The sequence below is a fragment of the Lipotes vexillifer genome, unplaced genomic scaffold, assembly GCF_000442215.2.
Source record: "Lipotes vexillifer unplaced genomic scaffold, Lipotes_vexillifer_v1.1 scaffold534, whole genome shotgun sequence".
NCBI classification, from domain to species: domain Eukaryota; kingdom Metazoa; phylum Chordata; class Mammalia; order Artiodactyla; family Lipotidae; genus Lipotes; species Lipotes vexillifer.
Genome location: NW_006787833.1, coordinates 98,342 through 119,829, shown reverse-complemented (window position 1 = coordinate 119,829; position 21,488 = coordinate 98,342). Strand labels below are relative to the sequence as shown.

Sequence of the window (21,488 nt, the reverse complement as noted above, 5' to 3'; positions counted from 1 at the left end):
TCCTGCTGTACAGCAAAGTGATTCAGTTATACATATATTCTTTACCATTATGGTTTATCACACGATATTGACTATAGTTCCCTGTGCTATACAGTAGGACCTTGTTGTTTATCCATTCTCTATGTAATAGTTTACATCTGCTCGTCCCTAACTCCTAGTCCTCCCTCCCCCCACCCACCCTTGGCAACCTCAAGTCTGTGCTCTATGTCTGTGAGTCTGTTTCTGTTTCGTAGATATGTTAATTAGTGTTGTATTTTAGATTCCACGTATAAGTAATATCGTATGATATTTGTCTTTCTCTTTCTGACTTCGCTTAGTATGATAATCTCTAGGTCCATCCATGTTGCCGCAAATGGCGTTATTTCATTCTTTTTTATGGATGAGTGGTGTTCCATTGTGTGTGTGTGTGTGTGTGTGTGTGTGTGTGTGTGTGTGTGTGTGTATTCCCCAAATCTTCTTTATCCATTCATCTGTTGATGGATGTTTAGGTTGTTTTCATTCCCACTGATTTTTAAAGTCATCAGTGATTTCTCAATTACCAAGTTTTTTGGTTATTTCTGTGTTCTTTTCTTCTTTGTCACACGTGCCCATTTGACCCAACTAATCAGTGACTGTTGAAAGAGAGACAGTTTTAGGGAAATAGAATTGTAAACTTTCTGGCATACAGACTTTTTGGTACTACAGGGCTTTCTCAACAGTGCTGCAAGGGGATTTACTGGTGTATAGAGTAATGGTTTCCTTCATTCCTGGGCTAATAACGTCCAGTTATTAGTAGCCACGTTTACCCCTTTGTGCCACACAAATATTGTCTTATTTACGTACTTTCATGTGAAGAATGTTTGGGAGGACTGCTGGATTCTGCTTGATTCTTCTGGTGGTAATCTTAGCTCTCTGATGGTGACTTCTCTGGCTCTTCTTCCTTACCTTCTAAATAGAAATAGTTCCTTAAACTTTCTTTGATCCATTTTTTTACCTGATACTTTTTCTTTTGAAATCTCCCAGCTTTCAGGTTTCTTTATGTGACATCTGTAGTTTTAGCTCTGAATCCCTAACTCAAGCACTAATATTGGGGATGCAGCATAATTTCTGAACATCACACTACCTAAGCCGCAGCCTCACATCTAGAATCCTGAACTCATGTCTCCTTTTGCTTTAAACCTACATTCCCTCCATTGTCCCCTGTCTCTGTTAATGACAAGGTTATTCTTTCATTCACACCTAAAACCTCAGACTCTCCTCTGCATTTAGCTTTTTACTAAATTCTGTCAGCACACCTCCATAATATCTCACGATATTGATGTCATAGAGTCTCCTTAGTGAAGTTCTTGAACTTGGTCAAACCAGGAGGGGCAGTTTGTCTTTAAGTCCTTTCCACCCTGTCACAAGATTGTGGCCTCACTCATCCCCTTTGTTGTCTTTGCATCCTTTCCGGCCTGGTTAGTTCCTTAATTTAGTTGATGTTTGAGTAGTTACTGTGTGTTATGTGTCTGTTCCTCCTTCTCTACGTCTACTGGCCCCACTTTACTTGAGCCATCCTTAACCACGCCTAGCCTAGTGAATTAACCTTCTGGCATTTCCTTCTGTTTCCATCTCTTTTCTGTCCAGTTCTTATAGCCGGTGGCCATATGACAACTCTGACCATGTTACTCCCCTGTCTTCCATACTGAGTTAAGTCTAGTAACCTCCTTAGGCCTCTGAATCATTTATTTTTCATTTATTTCTTTTGTAGTTACTGTTCTTTTCAGCTCAAATATTTTTTGAGCTGCCAGTGCTTTTCTGCTTTATTGTAATGCTTTTGGTCATTGTGTTCCTTCAGTGTTGAATATTCTCTTCTCCCATCTCCTATCTCTGTGTCTCATATCCTTCCAGACCCACTATGGATATTATTTCTTCCACAAAGGCTTTCCTTATCCCTAGTACTGAAAATCATTACCGAAAACCTGAATCCTCAAAGCACTCTATCAAAACCATTCTTATTTGTGTTTTGCCTTGTATAATAGTAATTTATATACATCTAGTAGACTTAGATTTGTAGGATGAAAGGTCTATGAATTTTTGTTGTGCGGAGGAAAGCAAATAGCTTGGTGGCTGAGAGCATGGCCTCTGGAGTGAGACTGCCTGGGTTCAGATCCTGGCTCTGACTGCTAAGCTGTGTCACTGGTGGGTAAATAGTAACTTCCTTTTCTAGTTTGCTACAAGAGAGTAAAAATAGTATCTTTTTATAGGGGGCTTGTTGTGAGTGTTAGATTAGTTAATAGATATAAAGTGTTTATAATAGTATCTGGTGCATGGTTAAGTGGGTACACCTCTGCCTCTGTTTTTTTTTTTTTAATGGCTTTACAATGTTGTGTTAGTTTCTGCTGTACAACGAAGTGAATCAGCTATATGTATACATATATCCCCTCCCTCTAGAACCTCCCTCCCATCCTGCCCATCTAGGTCCTCACAAAGCACGGACCTGAATTTCCTGTGCTATAATGCAGGTTCCTACTAGCTATCAGTTTTACACATAGTAGTGTATTTATGTCAAACCTGCCTCTTTTTGATTAAAATATTTTGTGACAGTTTGTCTCTTGAGGACTAGGTATCGACCTAGCTCCATCCCTGTGTATTTTGGAGATAAAACTTTTATCTAGCATTCCAGTTGCAAAGTCCCTCCTCTCTCCTTTCACTCCATCAGTTTTCTTTCTATCTTTAGTTTGGTAGTCTTCATTTTGTAGATACTTTTTATAATAATTTGATTAATTGCTTGAAATGAAAGGACAAACTCCCTTTCATTGCTAGAAATGTTCTGTATTTTTCTAGTTAAAAAATAAAGTTGTAACCCACCTAAAAATCCTGTATGACGTGTCATGGAGATTTAAAGAGATCAATTTGTTTTTCTTCATGTTAACATTATTATACTAGAAATGATAATCTGTTATTTTTTTCCTGTCTTTTCCTGTGATGAGAACTGTTCAGATCTACTCTCTCAGCAACTTTCAAATGTGCAACAAAGTATTGTAACTGTACTCTCCATGCTGTACATTACAGCCTCAGAACTTACTTATAACTGGAAGTTTGTACCTTTTGACCCATTTTATTCATTTTGCCCACCCCTCTGCCCCTCTGACAACCACCCGTCTGTTCTCTGTTTCTATGAGTTTGATTTTATTAGATTCCACATATAAGTGAGATCATAAAGTATTTGTCTTTCTCTGTCTGACTGATTTCACTTAGCATAATGCCTTCAAGGTTCCATCCTTGTTGTCCTTGTATACTTAAAATGTACTAATTTATAGCTTTAAGTAATTGTTTTCTATTTGCTTTTTGTTGTTATCCAGTATCAGTAGGTTTAGATACATCCTCATTCTTTAATTTTTTCAAGTTTACTTTAGACAACATATTCTCTCTCAGTATTTTTCCTTAGTATTTCATTATACTTTGGAGATTTTAATTGACATTATGCTAAATCTATGAATTTTCTTAGGAAGTGTTTTCAGCTTTGCTAATTTAAATAATGAGAGGTATATCTGTTTGTTTTTAATCAATATTTTTTCCTTTCTCTTTCCTTCTTTTCCTTTTTTCTCTTTCACTTATTTTTTCTTCCTTAATACTTGCTCTCTGGTTCCTTTAAATTCTCATTAAGTTCATTTCCAAGCATTTATTTTTTTGTTTATGGAAATGTGATATCTCTTTTTAGCTCTTTATAGCTCTTTTTAATAAAGAATTGTTTGATTGTGTAATAATTGAGATGCCATTCTAATATTACTAGGGTTTAAAAAAAAATCAAACCCACAAAATTTGCTTATGTATGCGATTTCTCTTTAAAAATAATGTTTTACATACATATCCAGTTGTATTTTCATTATTTTCACTTTCTTGCTGTACCTTGATGATTTCATAGTAGGAAATAAGCATCAGGGCCACATTTTGACTTTCATGGGCCGTCAGCACTTTTATCTTCCTGGTTCTCTTTCTCCATAAAAAAGTAATAAAAATATTTTATGACTGCATTATTATAAAGGCAAGTGCATTATTATACATGAAAACATTTTCTTTGACCCAAGTTTGTGGCATTCAGCACATTCACATTGTTGTGGTATCATCACCACTATCCATCTCCAGATCTTTTCATCATCCCCAAGTGAGCTCTGCCTGTCAAACAACTTACCACGTCCCCCTTCCCCAGAACCTGGTAACCACTTACAGTTTGGTTTTAATTTTTAAAATCATTTCATAATTAGTTATATGGAAAACTTATGGAAATCTGGTTTATGTTGTCTAGGAATCTAGATACATATGTTTAGTATGGGTTGCTGATAGTAGCATGAGAATATTGAACCGGTATTGTAGGTTGTCCGTGAAGTATTCTAGGTACCTGGTGTACTTTAGAAAAGACTGAGACATGTCATTGGTGTGAGAGGGAAAAGGGGACATGAGTTTTCCTGAGGCAAATGTAGATAGGGCAGGTTGAAGTAGAGGCATGTTATGGACTGTAATGCAGTTCATCGGGTTATTTGTATACTAGGCAACAGTCTAGGTTTTTTTTTTTTTTAAAAAAACATTGCCATATGCTATTAATCTGTAATTTTATGAAATGTACAGATCTATTTAAGAGGACGGATTTAGGGATGGTTGAGGGAACTTTAAGAAAAGCATTTCTATTTCAGTAAGATTCTTTTTTAAACAAAATGATTTGTAACCAGCAATATATTGTAGAATTATTTAGTGCATAAAGTAACTTATATTAAAGTCTTTCTTCCCTAAGAAAATAATATTTAAAAATCCTTTTGGCCCTTTTTAAAAAATTCCTTCCTTCCTTCCTTCCTTCCTTCCTTCCTTCCTTGCTTCATCCCTCCCTCCCTCCCTTCCTTTCTTTTTTTCGAGTCATCTGTTTTGGAGTTATGGTTGTTTGGGAAATAGTCTCAATTTTTAAGGGGAAATGAAGAGCCAATTATTGTGAAATTTCATTTGGTCAGAGAACTGTGACCCAGAAACATGGTTCCAGCAGTATTTCGAAAAACCCTCTTTAATTCTTCCTCTTTAAAAAAACCTTACTGTTCTTTGAGCCACACATACGTGTGTATTTATGTTTGTTGATTTAAAGAAATACTTATGCTTATGAAATATGTACTTTTTTGTTTCAAAAATAGATACTCACATGGCTCAAAATTTAGAACAGTTTAAAAAGATGAACATTGACAAGTCTAACTTCTGTCCCTGTTTCCCTCCTCCATCCTCTATAGGTAACCACTTTTGTTTCTTTTGTACCTTTCCATTGTTTCTTTACACAAATACGAGTATCTTTTCCCTGCCGTAATAGACAATAAGCATATCATACACTATTCTGCATTTGTAATTACTTAATTCCCTAATATATCCTGTCAGCCTGAAATATTTGAATATGCTGGACTTAAAACTTTAAAACAAATTCTGAAAATATTTTTCTGATTTCCAAAGATATTCACGTGATTTTTAGTGTGCAGTTCCAATGTCTAAGTAATGAAAAATGCTTAGCCAGTGATGTCATATGATGGACTGAAAAGTCTGTTTGTTCAGAATCAAGAGAACTTTCAGAATAATAGTAGCAGTTTTCTTTAACATAATACATAGCTTCCCATAATAAATAGCTTTTGTCTGTTAGTTTTGATTGATTTGATTATAATTTCATATATAAAAAATAGATGAGAGTAGGTGTTGATTATCCACAATAAAAAGTTAAAATTAAAACTCTGTAATTGACATCCAGATTAATTTGTGCTATTATTTTATGTCTTAACTGTCTTTGTTTAACTTTAGACAAAAATATAGTTGACTGAGAATGGACGTGATAAACTTTTTTCTTTACTTGGATAAGGGATCTATTTGGATAGTAAGTGTTTGATTTATTCATACAGAATTAGAAGGAAAGAGTTTGTTAAAAATATTTTTCATTGGCTTTATGTTGTCTTGTCCTGGACCCGGGCTTTGAGTACTTCTGACCTTTAGCTGGAGGTTGATAGAATATGTCCTGATATTTTAAGGGAAAAGTAATCTCTGACCTAGACTTCTTCAAGTTGGAAGGGCAGCATCAGTTCTAAAAACAGATTTCTTCCAACATATGTTTTGTAATAATCATACCCTTAATATACTGGCCTTAGGTTTTAAAGTCTTTTAAGTGTTCTTTTAAGGATAATAGCCAACATTTATTGACTGCTTATTATCTGCCGGGTCTTGTTTAAGTGCCTTATAAACATTTTATTTAATCATCACAACAGCTGTAGGTGCTCTAGTTTTTTCTAGTTAACAAATGAGAATCTGATTCATATTTAGGATTTTTTAAAATGTAATTTAAACTAGGGGAAGAGTTATAGCAGGAATAAAATTAAAGGCTTTTTTGTAAAGCGTGATCTTGATTTCCCGGTCTCTTTCACTTTCTTAAAGTCACAGAATTACTTCAGTTCATTTCATTCTTTTTGTATCAGTCGTTTTTTTCTTTGACAAACAGTGAGTACTGGCTGGGTATCATGCTTTGGGTCTAGAGTGGTGAATAAAGCAGGTACAGCCTTTGTCATCAGCTATGGTAACAGTTTGCCAGTGGAAGATAGAAATAAACAGGTAATGGTCTAAGAAGATAGTGAGCAGAGGGCTTCAGTGGAGAATAAAAGGGAGACCTACTTAGGTTTTTCAGGGAAGCACAGGCATGAGAGATAACATTTACGCTATGACTTTGAAGTTGAGAAGAAGCAAAGAGCTGCAAGCCGAGGTCCCAGGCAGAGGAAACAGCCTTCACGTGAATGCCATAGGGTAGAGGACACTTGGCGCTTTCTAAGAACTTGAAAGGTACGGGCTAGCTGGAGCAGAGGTGAGTCGCCCTGAGCAAGCACAGAGCTGGGTATAAAGAGAGTGAGTGGGTTAGAGAAATGGAAGATGATAGTTGGAATGCTTGAAATGGAGTTTGTAGACCTTGACGGTTAATAATAAGGTGGAGTCAAAAAGCCAATGGTGTTGGAAGCATCACTTCCGTTAAGACAGAAGTAACATTAGAGAGAGTGGCAGTGAGCCAGGAGTTAAAATCATTGAAAGATGAGGGGGCAGTGAGGTTTTTTAAATGAGAAGATCTGAACTGGGCTGTTTTAGGAAAGAGGAAGGGAGAGTGGTTTTGAAGTAGCAAAGGGAGCAAAGAGGACCCTTCATTTCGGAGGTACAAGAGCCGTGGGAAGACAGAAGGCTACCACTTGAGGTGGCTGCAGGAGAAGTGTTATCTTCCATGGAGAGCCAGTTTTCTGTAGAGCAAAAGGACCAGGGGTAGGGCCTTTTGTTAATCATGGGCTGTGACTTCTAGAGGGTCCAGTGGAAAGATTGCAGAAGCTGGGGAGTAATGGATATGCATAGCTGTTTAATGATGGAGAGGATAGTCTGGAGCTTCTTGTAGGGACTTGTCTAAACAAGAATAACAAGCATATGTTCTCAAGTTCTCAATTATTGGATCATAGAGAAAGTTGGGTGCCCAAGACTTGGTCTTGACTTCTGCAGAAGGAACCTTGGAGTCCTGGGAAGGAGGGGTCGGGGCTCCCTTTGACCCCTTTCCATAAAGGTGAAGAGGCTTGAGGTGGGTGGTCTTCCAGAGTCAAAGGTACATTCTTACCGTTTTCTGGGATGAACGTCTTCTTCTGTATTTAAGAGCTGTTTGTGCTTCCTTTTCTGTGAACTGTCTGTATCTATCCTTTCCTCATTTCTAGGAGTCCTTGATGTGTTAGGGACATATCTTGTCTGTTTTATGAATTGCGTATATTTTTCCATTATTTTTTGTTTTTTGTTTTTTTGGCTGCGCTGCACAGCTTGTGGGATCTTAGTTCCCGACCAAGGATCGAATCCAGGCCTTGGCAGTGAAAGCGCCAAGTCCTAACCACTGGACCGCCAGGGAACTCCTTCCATTATTTTTTTGACTTTGTTTTGTTGTTTTTCCATTTAGAAAATTTTGATTTTTATATAGCTGAATTTATCAGTCTTACGGTGTTTAGAATTTTGAGTTATACAAGACTTTCCTTCTCCAGGGTTTTAGTAGAATTATCTCATGTTTTCTTTATGGTTTCATTTTTTGTTTTATAATTAATAGACTTTTTAAAAAAATACAATATTAGGTTTAGAAAAATATTGAGCAGATAGTATGAAGAATTCCATAACCCACTCCCATCCCTTATATGCAGTTTCCCCTATTATTAACATCTTGCATTAGTGTGGTATATGTTACAAGTAATGAACCAATATTGATACATTAATCAACATTATCAACCAATATTGTTACAATAAGTCCAACTGTAAAAAAGGCAGACTAAATAATGTTATATTATTTCTTCAGTCTAATGATGCTGCTTTTAGATACTTTTAATACAAAATCAGTAGAGTAAGAGCTGCAGAATCATGAGTTGAATGCTTGACATATAATAGGTATCCCATAAATAGAATTTTTCCCCCTCTTTTTTCCATGCTCTTTAGGTGGAAAGCTTCCCAACAGGCAGTGAAACAGGCTTAGAAACAGAAATTTTATTTTTTATTCTAATATCTCCCTATTAAAAATGACTTTTTTCTGTTTATCATTAGTAATTGCATTTTCAATTCTTAAAGAAATTTTTTAGGACAATTATTCTTACTGGCCAATTTTCCCAGGGCTCAGTTTGTTCAGATCACTTGATACTGTTTCTCTTTTGTATGTGTGTGTCCAACTGTCCATTTCCTAAACTTCCATCCCAAATGGAAGCTCTGGATGTATGCAGTTAAATAGTAACTGTCCATTTCCCCCTTCTCTTAGCCACTGGTGACTTCTATTCTACTTTGTATCTCTATGAATTTGTGTGTTTTGAGTACCATGTATAAGTGGAACCATATAATATTTCTCCTTTTGTGTCTGACTTATTTCACTAAGTATGTCTTCAAGGTCCACCCATGTAGCATGTGTCAGAATTTCGTTCTTTTAGGCTGAATGGTATTCCATTGTATTTTGTTTATCCATTCGTCTGTTAGTGGAGATTTGGCTGTTGTGAATAATGCTGCTCTGAGCATGGATGTATAGATGTCTGCTTCAGTCCCTGCTTTCAGTTCTTTTATGTGTGTATTCAGCACACAGTGGTGGAGTTCCTGGGTCACGGGGCAGTTTTATGTCTGACTTTGTGAGAAGCTGTCAGACTTGTCCACAGTGGCTACGTTGTTTCGTTTCGCATCGCTGTGGGCACTGCTATGCATGAGGGTTCCCATTTCCCCACATCCCCGGCTGGTTGCCTCTTCCTTTTTAATGTGAAATCATGTCTCACTGTGATTTCATGTGCCGCTCCCTAATGATGCTGAGCGGTTTTTCATGTGCTTTCTGGCCATTTGTATATCTTCTTTGGAGAAATGTCTGTTTGAGTCTTTTGCCCATTTTTGAATTGGATTATCATTTTTGTGTTGTTGAGAGGTAGGACCCCTTTATATATTCCGGATATTAATCCCTTATTAGATACGTCCTTCCATTTCTATCAGGTTAATTTCATCCAATTAGTTAATTAATTAGTTCATTTTATATATTTTTCTTCTCTGGAAGTTTTATCGGGTTCTTTTTTGTATACCACTTCTTTCCTTTGCTATGTTGATGATTCCTTGTACATCCTTGAGCATACTTAAAATAGCTTATATAATTTCCACATTTTCATTTGACTGAGTTTTCTCCTAGTTAAGTGTCACTTCTTCCTGCTTCGTGTCACATCTGGTAATTTTTGATTGAATGCTTAGTATTATGAATTTCATATTGTTGAATGCCAGGTTTTGTCATACTCCTGTTAAAGAATATTGGACTTGATTCTTATAGAGGTTACACCTGGATCAATTTTATTCTTCTGTGGCTTGTTTATTAAGCTGTTATTAGATGGATTTAGGATAGTCTTTTGGGATGGTGTAGCCCCATCACCAAGGCCTAAGTGCTCTGCTGCAAGGACTGTCCACTTTGGTATGAGCTCTGACAGCTGTGTGAGTTTTGGGAACCCTTCAACGTAGAGCTCTCAGTCACTTTTTGTCCAGCCTGGTGGGCAGCAGACCTCAGTGGACCCCATGCAGGTATCTAGCACTCTTTCTTCATATAGCTCCTCTACTCTGTCCTGCAAATTCTAGCTCCCACAGCCTGCCGGAATTCTGATTTCTGTCCCCTCAGTTCAGTGAGATCACCACTATCTTCCTGGGATCAGCTTCTCTGTGCTGAGATCCAGAAACTGCCTTTAGACAGAAAGCCTATTTCGCTACCTGGAAAGTGCCCCTGGGTAGAAAGTTGAGGCAGACGTCTGTTTATCTAATTTGTGTTCTTTCTTAGAGATCATCATTCAGCGCTACCTGTGGCCTAATGTCCCAAATGTATTTTAAATATATTTTTCCAGTTTTCTAATTATTTACAACAGGAGTGTAAGTCTGGTTCCAGTTATTCCATCATGACTGGAAGTGGAAGTCTTGGTCTGTCATTTTATTTTCAAAACTTTCCATCTAGAATTAGCCCAAAATGCCTTATCTATGATCGTTAAGGAAGAGAGCCTGTTAATTTTGTTTGAAAAATTTAAAGGAACTTTTTAGTGTACAGTTTTTCAATTGTGTCATTAGTAAGAATTAAACTTCTCTACCATATTCTCCCTTTTGTATCATAGTCTATTGCCTTTTATAGTTAAGGGGGAAAAAAGTAGAATGTACTACTAATTGTTACATTTCTCATTTTTTAGACCTAAAGATTGTCTTCGGTCTATTATGAGGAGGGTGAACCATAAAGATCCTCATGTTGCTATGCAGGCTCTGACTGTGAGTGGTTTCATTTCAAGATCTACCGCAAAATTGTCTACCGAAATTGAGCCCTTTTAACTCCCTATTTTATACTTTTAGCTTCTAGGAGCGTGTGTATCAAATTGTGGCAAAATTTTTCACTTAGAAGTATGTTCAAGAGATTTTGCTAGTGAAGTAAGCAACGTATTAAACAAGGTAAGGCACATTATTTCTAGAAATGAATTAACACTGTCTTCTTTCTTCATATATTTTATTGTTCAGTTCTTTACATTAACTCTTTCTAGGCTATGTCTATCCCATGTATAAGTCCATGTTAGGTTTTGCTAAAGAGACTACACATTTATATAACTTGGAGATTTGGTTTTGGTCAAGCCAAATTAGAATATATTTAACCTCTTCTTCACCATTCCTTTCTTCTGATGAAAAATATGTGTATTTCTCTGATTAAGAGGTACCAGTTTACTTTAGGCACAGTTTTTTAACCATATTTTTTTTTTAGTCACAGAGGTCATCTACTTAACTGAATGTAGAGTTAAAAATTCAAATCCAGCAATTAAGGAATTTAAAATTTTTAATTTACTAAGTAATATGTGAGTTTTCTCAGTAAAAATTCATGCATTTTAAAGGTAATTATTTCTGGCCTTTTTTGGGGGGATAATTATATATAAAAATGTTTTAAGTGTTAAAAGGGAAAATGCTTCATGTTTTTTGGAAAAAATGAGTATTTCCAGATTTTAGTAGGCAATAGTACATAAATAAGAATTTAAAATTCTGTACTCCTTTTAGAACATGGTTATGTGATAATTTTTTCCTGTTCTGCTTTATTCAGTTATATTTAGGTATTTTGTGCTAATTATTTACCATTCTTTTGATGTCCTGAATGTCCATCAAAATGTACAACGGTTTATGAAGAGATTCTAATGTAATATTTTCCTTAATTGAAGATTTGTACTCAGTATTTAGTAACGTGAAGAACTTTAAAAAGCAAACAGTTTAAAAAAAAAAGCAAACAGTTGCGTATAGGAGAAAGAACTCTTTATTTTTCAGATATTTTACAGTGAACATATTGGTTTTATACTTAAGGGGGAAATGTTATTTTGAAGAATTGAAGTTTCCAGGAATATCAGCATATAGTAGACCTCATGCCAGGCCTCAGATAATTAAGTAACTGGGTAAAAACACAGCCATGCACATTAAAAGTCAGGAATTAGGAATAAAGGAATTGTACTATTTATTCTCTCTTTCCAACTTATTTTTCATTGGTCTGCAAAAAAGAAAACAAACTTTTCTATGTCTTCCTCATAGACAACACTTGCTTAGTTGCAAAATACTCTGAAAAGTCCTGTCTTTCTGACCTCCAGAATAAGTTACTATATATCTAATGTTTTAATATGTTATGAGGTATGTGATGGTATCTATTTTTTTTCATAGTGTGAAAATAAAACTAGTTTATTTCTAGTAACCATCTGTATTTTCTTATGTGTCATCTATAGCTAGGGATAATTTATGATTTAAAAAGAGATCTGCAACATTTTATAAGTTTTATATTTACGGTATCTGTATTAAATCATTTGCCAGGAAATTAGTGCTTTTTTATTAATTTTTTTCTCTGTTTTTAAGGGTCATCCTAAAGTGTGTGAAAAATTAAAGGCTCTTATGGTTGAATGGACGGATGAATTTAAGAATGATCCACAGCTTAGTCTAATATCAGCAATGATTAAGAACCTTAAGGAACAAGGTGTTACGTTTCCAGCTATTGGCTCTCAGGTATTTTATATAAATTTATGTGTGTGCTACAGTTCGTTTCTCTAAAGTAGCTATGTTTGAGTTTTTTTTTTTTTCTTCAAAACCCAGGTAGTTTTTAATACTCCAGATGAATTTTTGTTAATAATAATAATCTTGCATATAAAGTTGCCAGAAAAATATAGTGGAATGTTAATGTGTTCCAACTTCTATTTCCCCACTGTTTCTCCTTCTTTATTAATGAATTCATTTAACCTTTTTGCAATTAAAAATTTTTTAATATAATTTTAATAATACAGACAAAATTGCTTTATTAGGTAATACTGACATTCTTGTTAAATGCTCTTCGTGCTGTAATTTTATGTACAAAGAATGACAGCTCAAAAATCAGGTTTCCTTAAAATTTAAGGATGTGTTTAGAGGTTCTTTGGATTATGAAATTTATGAGCACTTGTATTAAAAAATGGTAGGGAGATAAAAGTGGGTCATTGGGAAGAGAAATTCCCCTTAAGAGCTGACCAGCACGTAAGTGTCTTCTTTCTTTTTCCTAATAAATATGATTGACTGAAAGACTTAACTTGCCTTTAAAAAATATTATTTATGTAATGAGCTCAATCTCTAATTTATGTCATATAGGAAAAAAAAAGGAAGATTATCTCTTTTATTCCTTTTCTCTTAGTAACCATCCTTTAGGATGTCCAGCTAACTAAGTAGGCTTAAAGTGTGTGGTAACTTACTGCACTGTCTTTCCCCACTGTATGGCTTGGGGTAGAATATAATGAGTGATGTGAAAGCATGAGCAGAAAACTCTTAGTTGTAGAGGGCTCCTATTCAGGGTTTTGACCGTTTCAAGGAAATTATGAAGTGATTCATCCAGACTTATCTAGACTTTCTTCCCAAGGCACTTCTAATTTATCTAGGTACTCTTGAGATGTGAAAACCTAGAAATATATTTTGGAGATGAAGGAGAGGATATTTTTCTTCTTACTTGAAAAAATTTGGCTTGTGAATAGTTTTACAGTGATGAATTACATCTTTGAGAAGTAGTCATTCATAATTGATAGCTCATTTTTACTACCTCAGAGTAATTTCTAAATCTGTATAATTAAGGAATAATTTTATGCAGAATAATCCAAGATATCTTATAATAAGATATCCTTGACAATAGAAGCACTGTTTAATTATCGAAGAGTAGACTCACTATGGAGAGCCAAAGAGTGTAGTTGCTTAGTGGAATGGCAGGTTCTGTATTCTGAGAACCTGTTCCGGAGCTTGTTACTTACAGTGTGGTTGGTTGGCCATCATCATCACCACCTGGAAGCTTGTGGGAACTGTAACATCTCATTCACGGGTGGAAATGTGCCTCCAAGCAGTGGATTCATTGTGTCCATTTTAACAAGCCCCCTGATGACTGTTTTGAGCAGCACGACTCTTGAGGACAGCTTTCAGTGCAGGTGAAAACTGCATTTCAGTCCACAAAGGAACTTGTTCCTGTAAGAGAAGGAAGAAGAGTTACTGATCCGTTTGATACGTAGCTTTGTTTGGTTAACCTAGAATCTCAGATAGTTGTGGGAACAACTCTAGTGATCCTCTAACCTAATCCCCTCATTTTACAGATGAGGATACTGAGACCCAGAATGGTTAAGTGACTTGCCCAGGGCCACAGCTAGTAGTTGACAGAGCTGGAACTAGGACACAGGCCTCCTGACTCTCAGTCCAGTGTTCCTTCCACTACACGATCCTGCCTTCCGTTTGATATTGAGGTTAGTAGATATGTGTCTGTCCGGACTAGGCTTCGAAGGACAAGAAGTGGAGTGAACACTGGCAAGAGCGTTTATGTACTAATTGGTGTAGATGTGAGACTACTCTCCTGTTCAAAAGATTCAGGATGTAGATCAGCAATAGTAAAGTTAAGAGTTACTTTTCTTTTTTTCATCTAGATCTTATAACATATGTGAAAGCTCATTTTGTTATAGTTGCTGTCTTTCAACCACAAGAAATATGTAAAATGCGTATAAAGTAACCTATGATGAGGTAGAATGGTGATTTTTTTAATAGTAGTTTCTGAAGAGGTTTCCGTTGAAAACCGTGTTTGTAAAGAGCTTCATGTTTAATTAAAAAAAAAAAATGTATCATCTGGGATCAACTGCAGAAGTCCCTCCAAATCTTACAGTCACTTAGTTGCTTAAGCCATTACTACATTTTAATCAGACTAGACCTTTGTTAGCATATTTTAAAAAAAGGTTCTGGAAACAAGAGAATTTTTTAAAGTATATTTTTTCATCCAAGTACAGAAGAAAATAATATAAAAATATTAAGAAAAGTGATACTTGAGTCACCTAACTTTTGCTGCTGTGGTTCTCTTGAGCACTGACTTTGGACACTGAGGTCGAAGTGATACTGGCACTGCTACTGTGTTTGACTGGTTAATCAGACAAGTAGCGTTGCTATACTTGGAACCTGATGATAGAAAGGAACTTTGAAAAGAGACAGAGCAGTTCAGGAATGTAGGGCTTAATATAGCTTGTTTCTGCACTTCCTACTTGACCAATAGAGATCCCTTCTCAGACCACAAAAGATCAATATGTCTATTTTGTGAAGTTCACAAGTTGTGAAAAAAAAATTCATATATAACGATAAAGGTTACCTCTGATGAAGCATACGTTCAATTTTCAGAAGTGTATGATGATTAAAACATTTTTATTTAAGGAAGATTACAACTAGAGGTGGGTCAGATTGAGAGTGCTTGAAGTTCTATTCATTGAATACAAAAGCTCTCTTCTAATCAGCTTTTCTAAAAATAAATGCCTTGTGTATTTGTTTGACATTATAAATATATTAAGTGAAGACTATAGCACGGTATTTACTATAATGTTGAATATTTTGCCTTTCATTTACTCAACAATCATTTATGATCTCTTATAATATTTAGCCCCATATACCCTCAAGGAGCATGCAGCCTGGTTATGGAGACAGACATGTAAGCAGAGAATTATAATAGGAGCTGAGATTCATTGCCTGTTACTATGTACTGGGCAGTGATCTAAGTGCTATGCATTTGGTAATTTGAATATTTTTTAGAATTTCATTTTTCTTAATTGATGGCTTTGGGAATTACAGTATACATTTGTAACTTGTCACAGTCTATTTTGAGTTAATAGCGAATTATTTCACATAAAATGTAGAAACCTTGCAACTGTAGAGAGTTTATTTACTTCCTACTTCAGCACCCTTTGTGCTTTAGTTATCACATGTATGGCATGTATCACCTCTGCATACATTTTAAGCCCAGGAGACAACGTTGTATACTCTGTGATTTAAACCCTGAATGGCCCTCATTTTGGAAGCTACATGTGCTGATTTAATCCTCATGACAGCCTGTGGTGTGTGGGCCATTGTTGTCCTCATTTCGTAGATGAGGAACTTGAGGCCAAAGGAGGCTTTTAGGCGCTCAGGTTCATGTGTTAGAAGGTGGTGCATCTGGGGTTTGAACCGCATTAGCCTGACTCCCCATTAGCCTGATTCCCCAGCTTGCGTCCTTAACTGTCCTTAACTACCCGAATCATATAATACCTTGTTTAAAAGTGTTACTAGAGGGGCACAGAGGAGGGAAGGCTTAATGAGAGGGTTTAGGAATGTTTCACTGAGAAAGTGATTTTCAGCTGTTCACTGACTGGTGGGTTGGATCTCACTAGGAAACAATGTGGATGGAGTACAGTGAGCCAGAGGGGAGGACGTCATGAGTAGAAGCAAAAGTGTGTCACAGCATATGTGTGTGTGTGTGTGTGTGTGTGTGTGTGTGTGTGTGTGTGCCAACAGTTTCTGGTAACTGATAGAATGGTTGAAAAAATGAGGCTGGAGTCTGATTGGCCTCAATGGCCACACAAAAACTCAGCAGCCATTAAGACTTTAGAAGCTTGTAATTCTGTGTGAATCAATGTATGTATTTATTTACTTGTACACTACCTTATATACAAAATATGTTTAAGAGGGACAGTAATATATTGTAAAAATTAACTGCTAGTATTTTGGTTTAGAAAATAGTATAATTTTTTTTTGTGTGTGGTAAGCGGGCCTCTCACTGTTGCCACCTCTCCCGTTGCGGAGCACAGGCTCCGGACGCACAGGCTCAGCGGCCATGGCTCACGGGCCCAGCCGCTCCGCGGCATGTGGGATCTTCCCGGACCGGGGCACGAACCCGTGTTCCCTGCATCGGCAGGCGGACTCTCAACCACTGCGCCACCAGGGAAGCCCGAAAATAGTATAATTTTATGAGCATTTGTATTACTGTATATCAATTGGATTCCTAAAGATAACATCCTGACTTTTGATCTGGAAGGAAACAGTAAAACTCTTGAATAGATATTTTAAAAATTTTAAAAACGCTTGTTTTTAAAGTGGTCATCTCCTTCCCACTCTCAACCCCTTTTTGTTGAAATCTCCTCTAGTCTGTCTTCTCTGGTTTGCATAGTGTCTGCTTCTGGTTTAACCTCTTCACGCAAACCTGGGAGAGTGTGGCTGGACTGTTAACCCTAAGAAAACTAACGCTCTCAGTCTGTTTTCTCCAGTTCTACCTGTTCTCTGGCTCCTTTCAAAGAGGAGGCTGCTCAGGTTCAGATTTCTTTCTTGTTCAGAAGTCTGTGGTGGATTGATGGGAAGGGTCTTGTGAGTTCTTAGATTAGTTGGGGGTAGGAAAATTGAGAACAACTTTCAAATATCATTTTCCTTTTTTGTGTGTTAGGCTGCAGAACAAGCAAAAGCAAGCCCGGCTCTGGTAGCCAAGGATCCTGGCACTGTGGCTAACAAAAAAGAAGAAGAAGATTTAGCAAAAGGTACATTTTTAAGTCCCTGATCATGGAAAGAAGATAGGTCTCTTACTTGATGTTTATTTTCCCCCAAGATATTTAAAAATAAAAGAAATAGGAGTTCACAGCTGAAGTTGAAATCTACTTGTTCTCCTTTGTTCCTCTCTTCAGTGTCACTTTTTTCCTCTCCTCTTCCGAGGCAACTGCTATTGTGTATGTCCGTTCAGTCTATTTTTCTATAATGTTTTTACTACACTATGTGTCCATAAACAATACCAAATACTTTTTTGTGTCCAACAAATTCTTTTTCATAAATAGTGTACTCTAGGTATCATCTACAACTTGTTTTCTTCATGCAACAATATGTTTGAGATCTGTTCATAATGAGACATGTATATCAAGTTCATCTGTTTTAACTGCTGTGTAATATTCCAGTGAACTAATAAATATCTGCTATAATTTATCCTCCTACTGATGGACAGCTGGGTTTTCTGATTTTTTTTTTACTATAACAAGTAAGCTGCACTGGGTATCCTTGTCCACCTTCTCATGTGTGTGTGTGTGTGAGAAAGATTTTGTTTTGTGGTATTGTTGGCTTATGGAGTAGGTACATCTTTAACTTTGCTAAATAGTTGTAGTATTTCCTTTTCCATCAGCAGTGTATAAAAGCTTTTATTATTCACTTATTCTTTTTAGTCTCATGACATTTGCTATTGTCAGAGTTTAATTTTTGTGAATCTGATGGGTTTGAAATGATACCTAGTTGTTTTTAATTTTTATTTTGTTGATTGCTAGTGAGGTTCAGTCCTTTTTTGTACGTTTATTAGCTGTTCTGATCGTCTGTCTTTCTATTTTTTTTCTAATAATGTATAGAACATCTTTATTTTGGATGTTAATCTTTTGCCTGTTATATCTATTATAGATATCTACTATTAGGGTTTGGCTTACAATTTAAACTTTGATAATGGCATGTTTTATTAAACAAGTTTTAAATTTTCATGTAGTCAAAATTTTTGCTTTTCTTTTATGATTTTGGGTTTTTTTTTTAATGTCTTAAGATATTTTCCTCTCCCGCAGGATCCTGAAAGATATTTTTCTATGATAATTTTAAAGTTTTATTTTCCCATCTGGTCTTTTATTCATCTAGAACAGAGATGGAAGGGAAGACGGGGTTATGTGTTGCACTGAAAGCAGGGTAGTCAATTCATTAAGATTATGTTACAGAGCCTGTGTGACACATGGTGATGCCCTGTATTAGGGGAGGAGATAGAGCAGACACATTTGGAATCTATTTTGGGGGATTTGTTAGGTGAGACTTTACTGTAGTTATTTCCAAATTCCAGTTCTTAGACTGATTACCTAAGAATGACCTTTGGAACAATAAAATGTAGGTTCTCACATACTACCTTTGAGACTCCTATTTAGTAAGACCCCAGTGAAGGACTCAAGCTTGGGGCTTTGGACTTCCCAAGTGATTTTGGTTATTATTTGGTAAACTTAAGCTACAGAAATACATTGAAAAGATGAAAGAAAATATAAAATATCTGCAGCTAAATTAAACAAAATTGATTTGAGTTTATGTCTTTTTATTACCCAGAATATTTAAAATTGTACCTGTTCAGTAAAAATAGTCATCATGCTGTTGTTTTTTTTTTTTAGTTTATTTATTTTTTAAGCTCTCAGTGTGAATGAATGAATAAAATTGATGACATTTTTGTTCAGTATATTATATCAGGATATGTCCTAGTTTCCCTCTACATTATTAGAAGAATACTTTTTACCTTCAGATATCTTTTTGTACTTCTTAGGATTGCTGGGTATATTAACATTTTGGGTCTTTTTAAACCCATTATTTTCCAGCCATTGAGTTGTCGCTGAAGGAACAAAGGCAGCAGTCAACCACCCTTTCCAGTTTGTATCCAAGCACATCTAATCTCTTAACTAACCACCAACACGAAGGCCGAAAAGTTCGTGCTATATACGACTTTGAAGCTGCTGAAGATAACGAACTTACTTTTAAAGCTGGAGAAATTATTACAGTTCTTGATGACAGGTGATGGTTACTATTAAGTTGAACATTCATTTGAAAATATATAACATATTCTGTGTTTCATATTATTCTTGCTGAATGCCTTATCAAACGTAATAAAATCAAATACTGATGCAGGTAGTTTTTCTGTAGGACGGTCGGTTGCTTTGCTTGTGTCATACTGTCTGGATTCGTATTTTGTAGCTTAATTTTTCCTCATCTATCATTTAAATGGATTTTATATGTCTTGGAGGCCCAGTTTACTCTATTCATTTTTGGTTCCATCTTATAATATAGATTGTTAAATTAGTACAAAAAAAAAAAGGTTAAGATTTTAGAAAATACACCAAATATATATATATATATATATATATATGGAATTTATAAGAAATACAAAATATATTGAATTAATTTATTTGCACAGAATAGTATATCAGTGTGGAACAGATTCATTTTACATGGTGTTATATACATTATATCATAGGGGAGGTGATACAGTGCATCTGTTTTTTTACTACAGCTTTATGTTTACTTGAAAATTAGTTGTTACTGATGATTATTACTCATAATGAAGTGCTAAAATTTGCAAGTGTTTTTTAATCTTTATTTTTTTTAAAGGGAGAGCTGACCTGGCAGTTTTTTTTTTATATAAATTTTTATTTATTTTATTTATTTTTGGCTGCATTGGGTCTTTGTTGCTGCATGCGGGCTTTCTCTGGTTGTGGCGAGCGGGGGCTGCTCTTCATTGCGGTGTGCGGGCTTCTCATTGCAGTGGCTTCTCTTGTTGCGGAGCATGGGCTCTAGGTGTGCAGGCTTCAGTAATTGTGGCACGCGGGCTCAGTAGCTGTGTCTCATGGGCTCTAGCACGCGGGCTCAGTACTTGTGGTGCACGGGCTTAGTTGCTGTGCGGCATGTGGGATCTTCCCAGACCAGGGCTCGAACCTGTCTCCCCTGCCTTGGCAGGCGGATTCTTAACCGCTGTGCCACCAGGGAAGCCTAAATCTTTGTTTTTGAGGTCGGATAAATGCGTTAGGTTTTTTTGTTTGTTTCATTTTACTATTTATGTTTCTATTTATTTGGTCGCACCGGGTCTTAGTTGCAGCAGGCGGGCTCCTCAGTGTGGCTCACTGGCTCCTTAGTTGCAGCACACGGGCTTCTTAGTTGTGGCAGGCGGGCTCCTTAGTTGTGGCTCCAGGCCTTAGTTGCGGCACATGGGCTCCTTAGCTGTGGTGTGTGAACTCTTAGTTGTGGCATGCATGTGGAATCTAGTTCCCTGACCAGGGATTGAACCTGGGCCCCCTGCATTGGGAGCATGGAGTCTTATCCCCTGTGCCACCAGGGAAGTCCCTGCATGTGGTTTTTAAAGATCAATTCAAATACATTTAAGATTATTCTTATAGTATCACACTTACATACTAATATGTTTTCTTGAATGGAAGAAAATGAAGTAAAGTTTGAGCTGGTTAGCATGAAGTTGCACAAAACCTTGGTCATTCATTCATTCAAAAAGTATTTATTGAGCACTTGCTAGCTTTCCTTATCCTAGGTGCCGGGGATCCAGTGGTTAGTGTGGGTACGCACCTGGGAGTGTGTTCCTTGTGAACATTTTGTGCTATAAATGGTGTTACTGTCATGTGTGTTCTCTTGTGGGGGGGAAAGTTTCCTAATGTGTGCTAGAAAGAGGACTGATTAGGAATGGAGGTCTGGATTCAGAGCCTACCATCTATCTTATTATAAAGGATTCTCTCGCGGGAGCCTATGAACCATTCGAAGTTGACAGTTTTCAAGTGTGGGGACCTCTGTTTGAGGGAGAGAGTTCAGAGCCTTGTACTAGATCCTCGAAGTGTTCGCCAGCCTTCCAGAATATGAGAAAGAACTGTGTATTTAATAGTGTCTTATCTTCTCTGAGGCCTCATCTCTAATTTGTAATAATGATACATTCACTTCCTCCATTGGATTGTTGTGAGCTTCAGATCTGGTAATAATATAGGTTAAACACTATAAAAGGTAAAGATACATAGAAATAAAAGTTCTTTGTTATAGTAAAGCATTCTTTCTTGTTTCTCTTAGTGACCCCAACTGGTGGAAGGGTGAAACCCATCAAGGCATGGGGTTATTCCCCTCTAATTTTGTGACTGCGGATCTCACTGCTGAAC

General features: G+C 36.4%; 1 protein-coding gene across 1 annotated transcript in view; it reads left to right on the top strand.

Annotated features, from left to right (window-relative positions):
* Positions 1-21,488, top strand: part of STAM (signal transducing adaptor molecule) — a 45,131-nt gene that overhangs the window by 489 nt on the left and 23,154 nt on the right. Inside the window, exons 2-7 of the mRNA XM_007460871.1 lie at positions 10,698-10,773; positions 10,855-10,950; positions 12,376-12,522; positions 17,240-17,330; positions 19,164-19,356; positions 21,403-21,480. Coding sequence (XP_007460933.1) covers positions 10,698-10,773; positions 10,855-10,950; positions 12,376-12,522; positions 17,240-17,330; positions 19,164-19,356; positions 21,403-21,480 — 681 coding nt within the window. The remainder of the gene's footprint in view (positions 1-10,697; positions 10,774-10,854; positions 10,951-12,375; positions 12,523-17,239; positions 17,331-19,163; positions 19,357-21,402; positions 21,481-21,488) is intronic.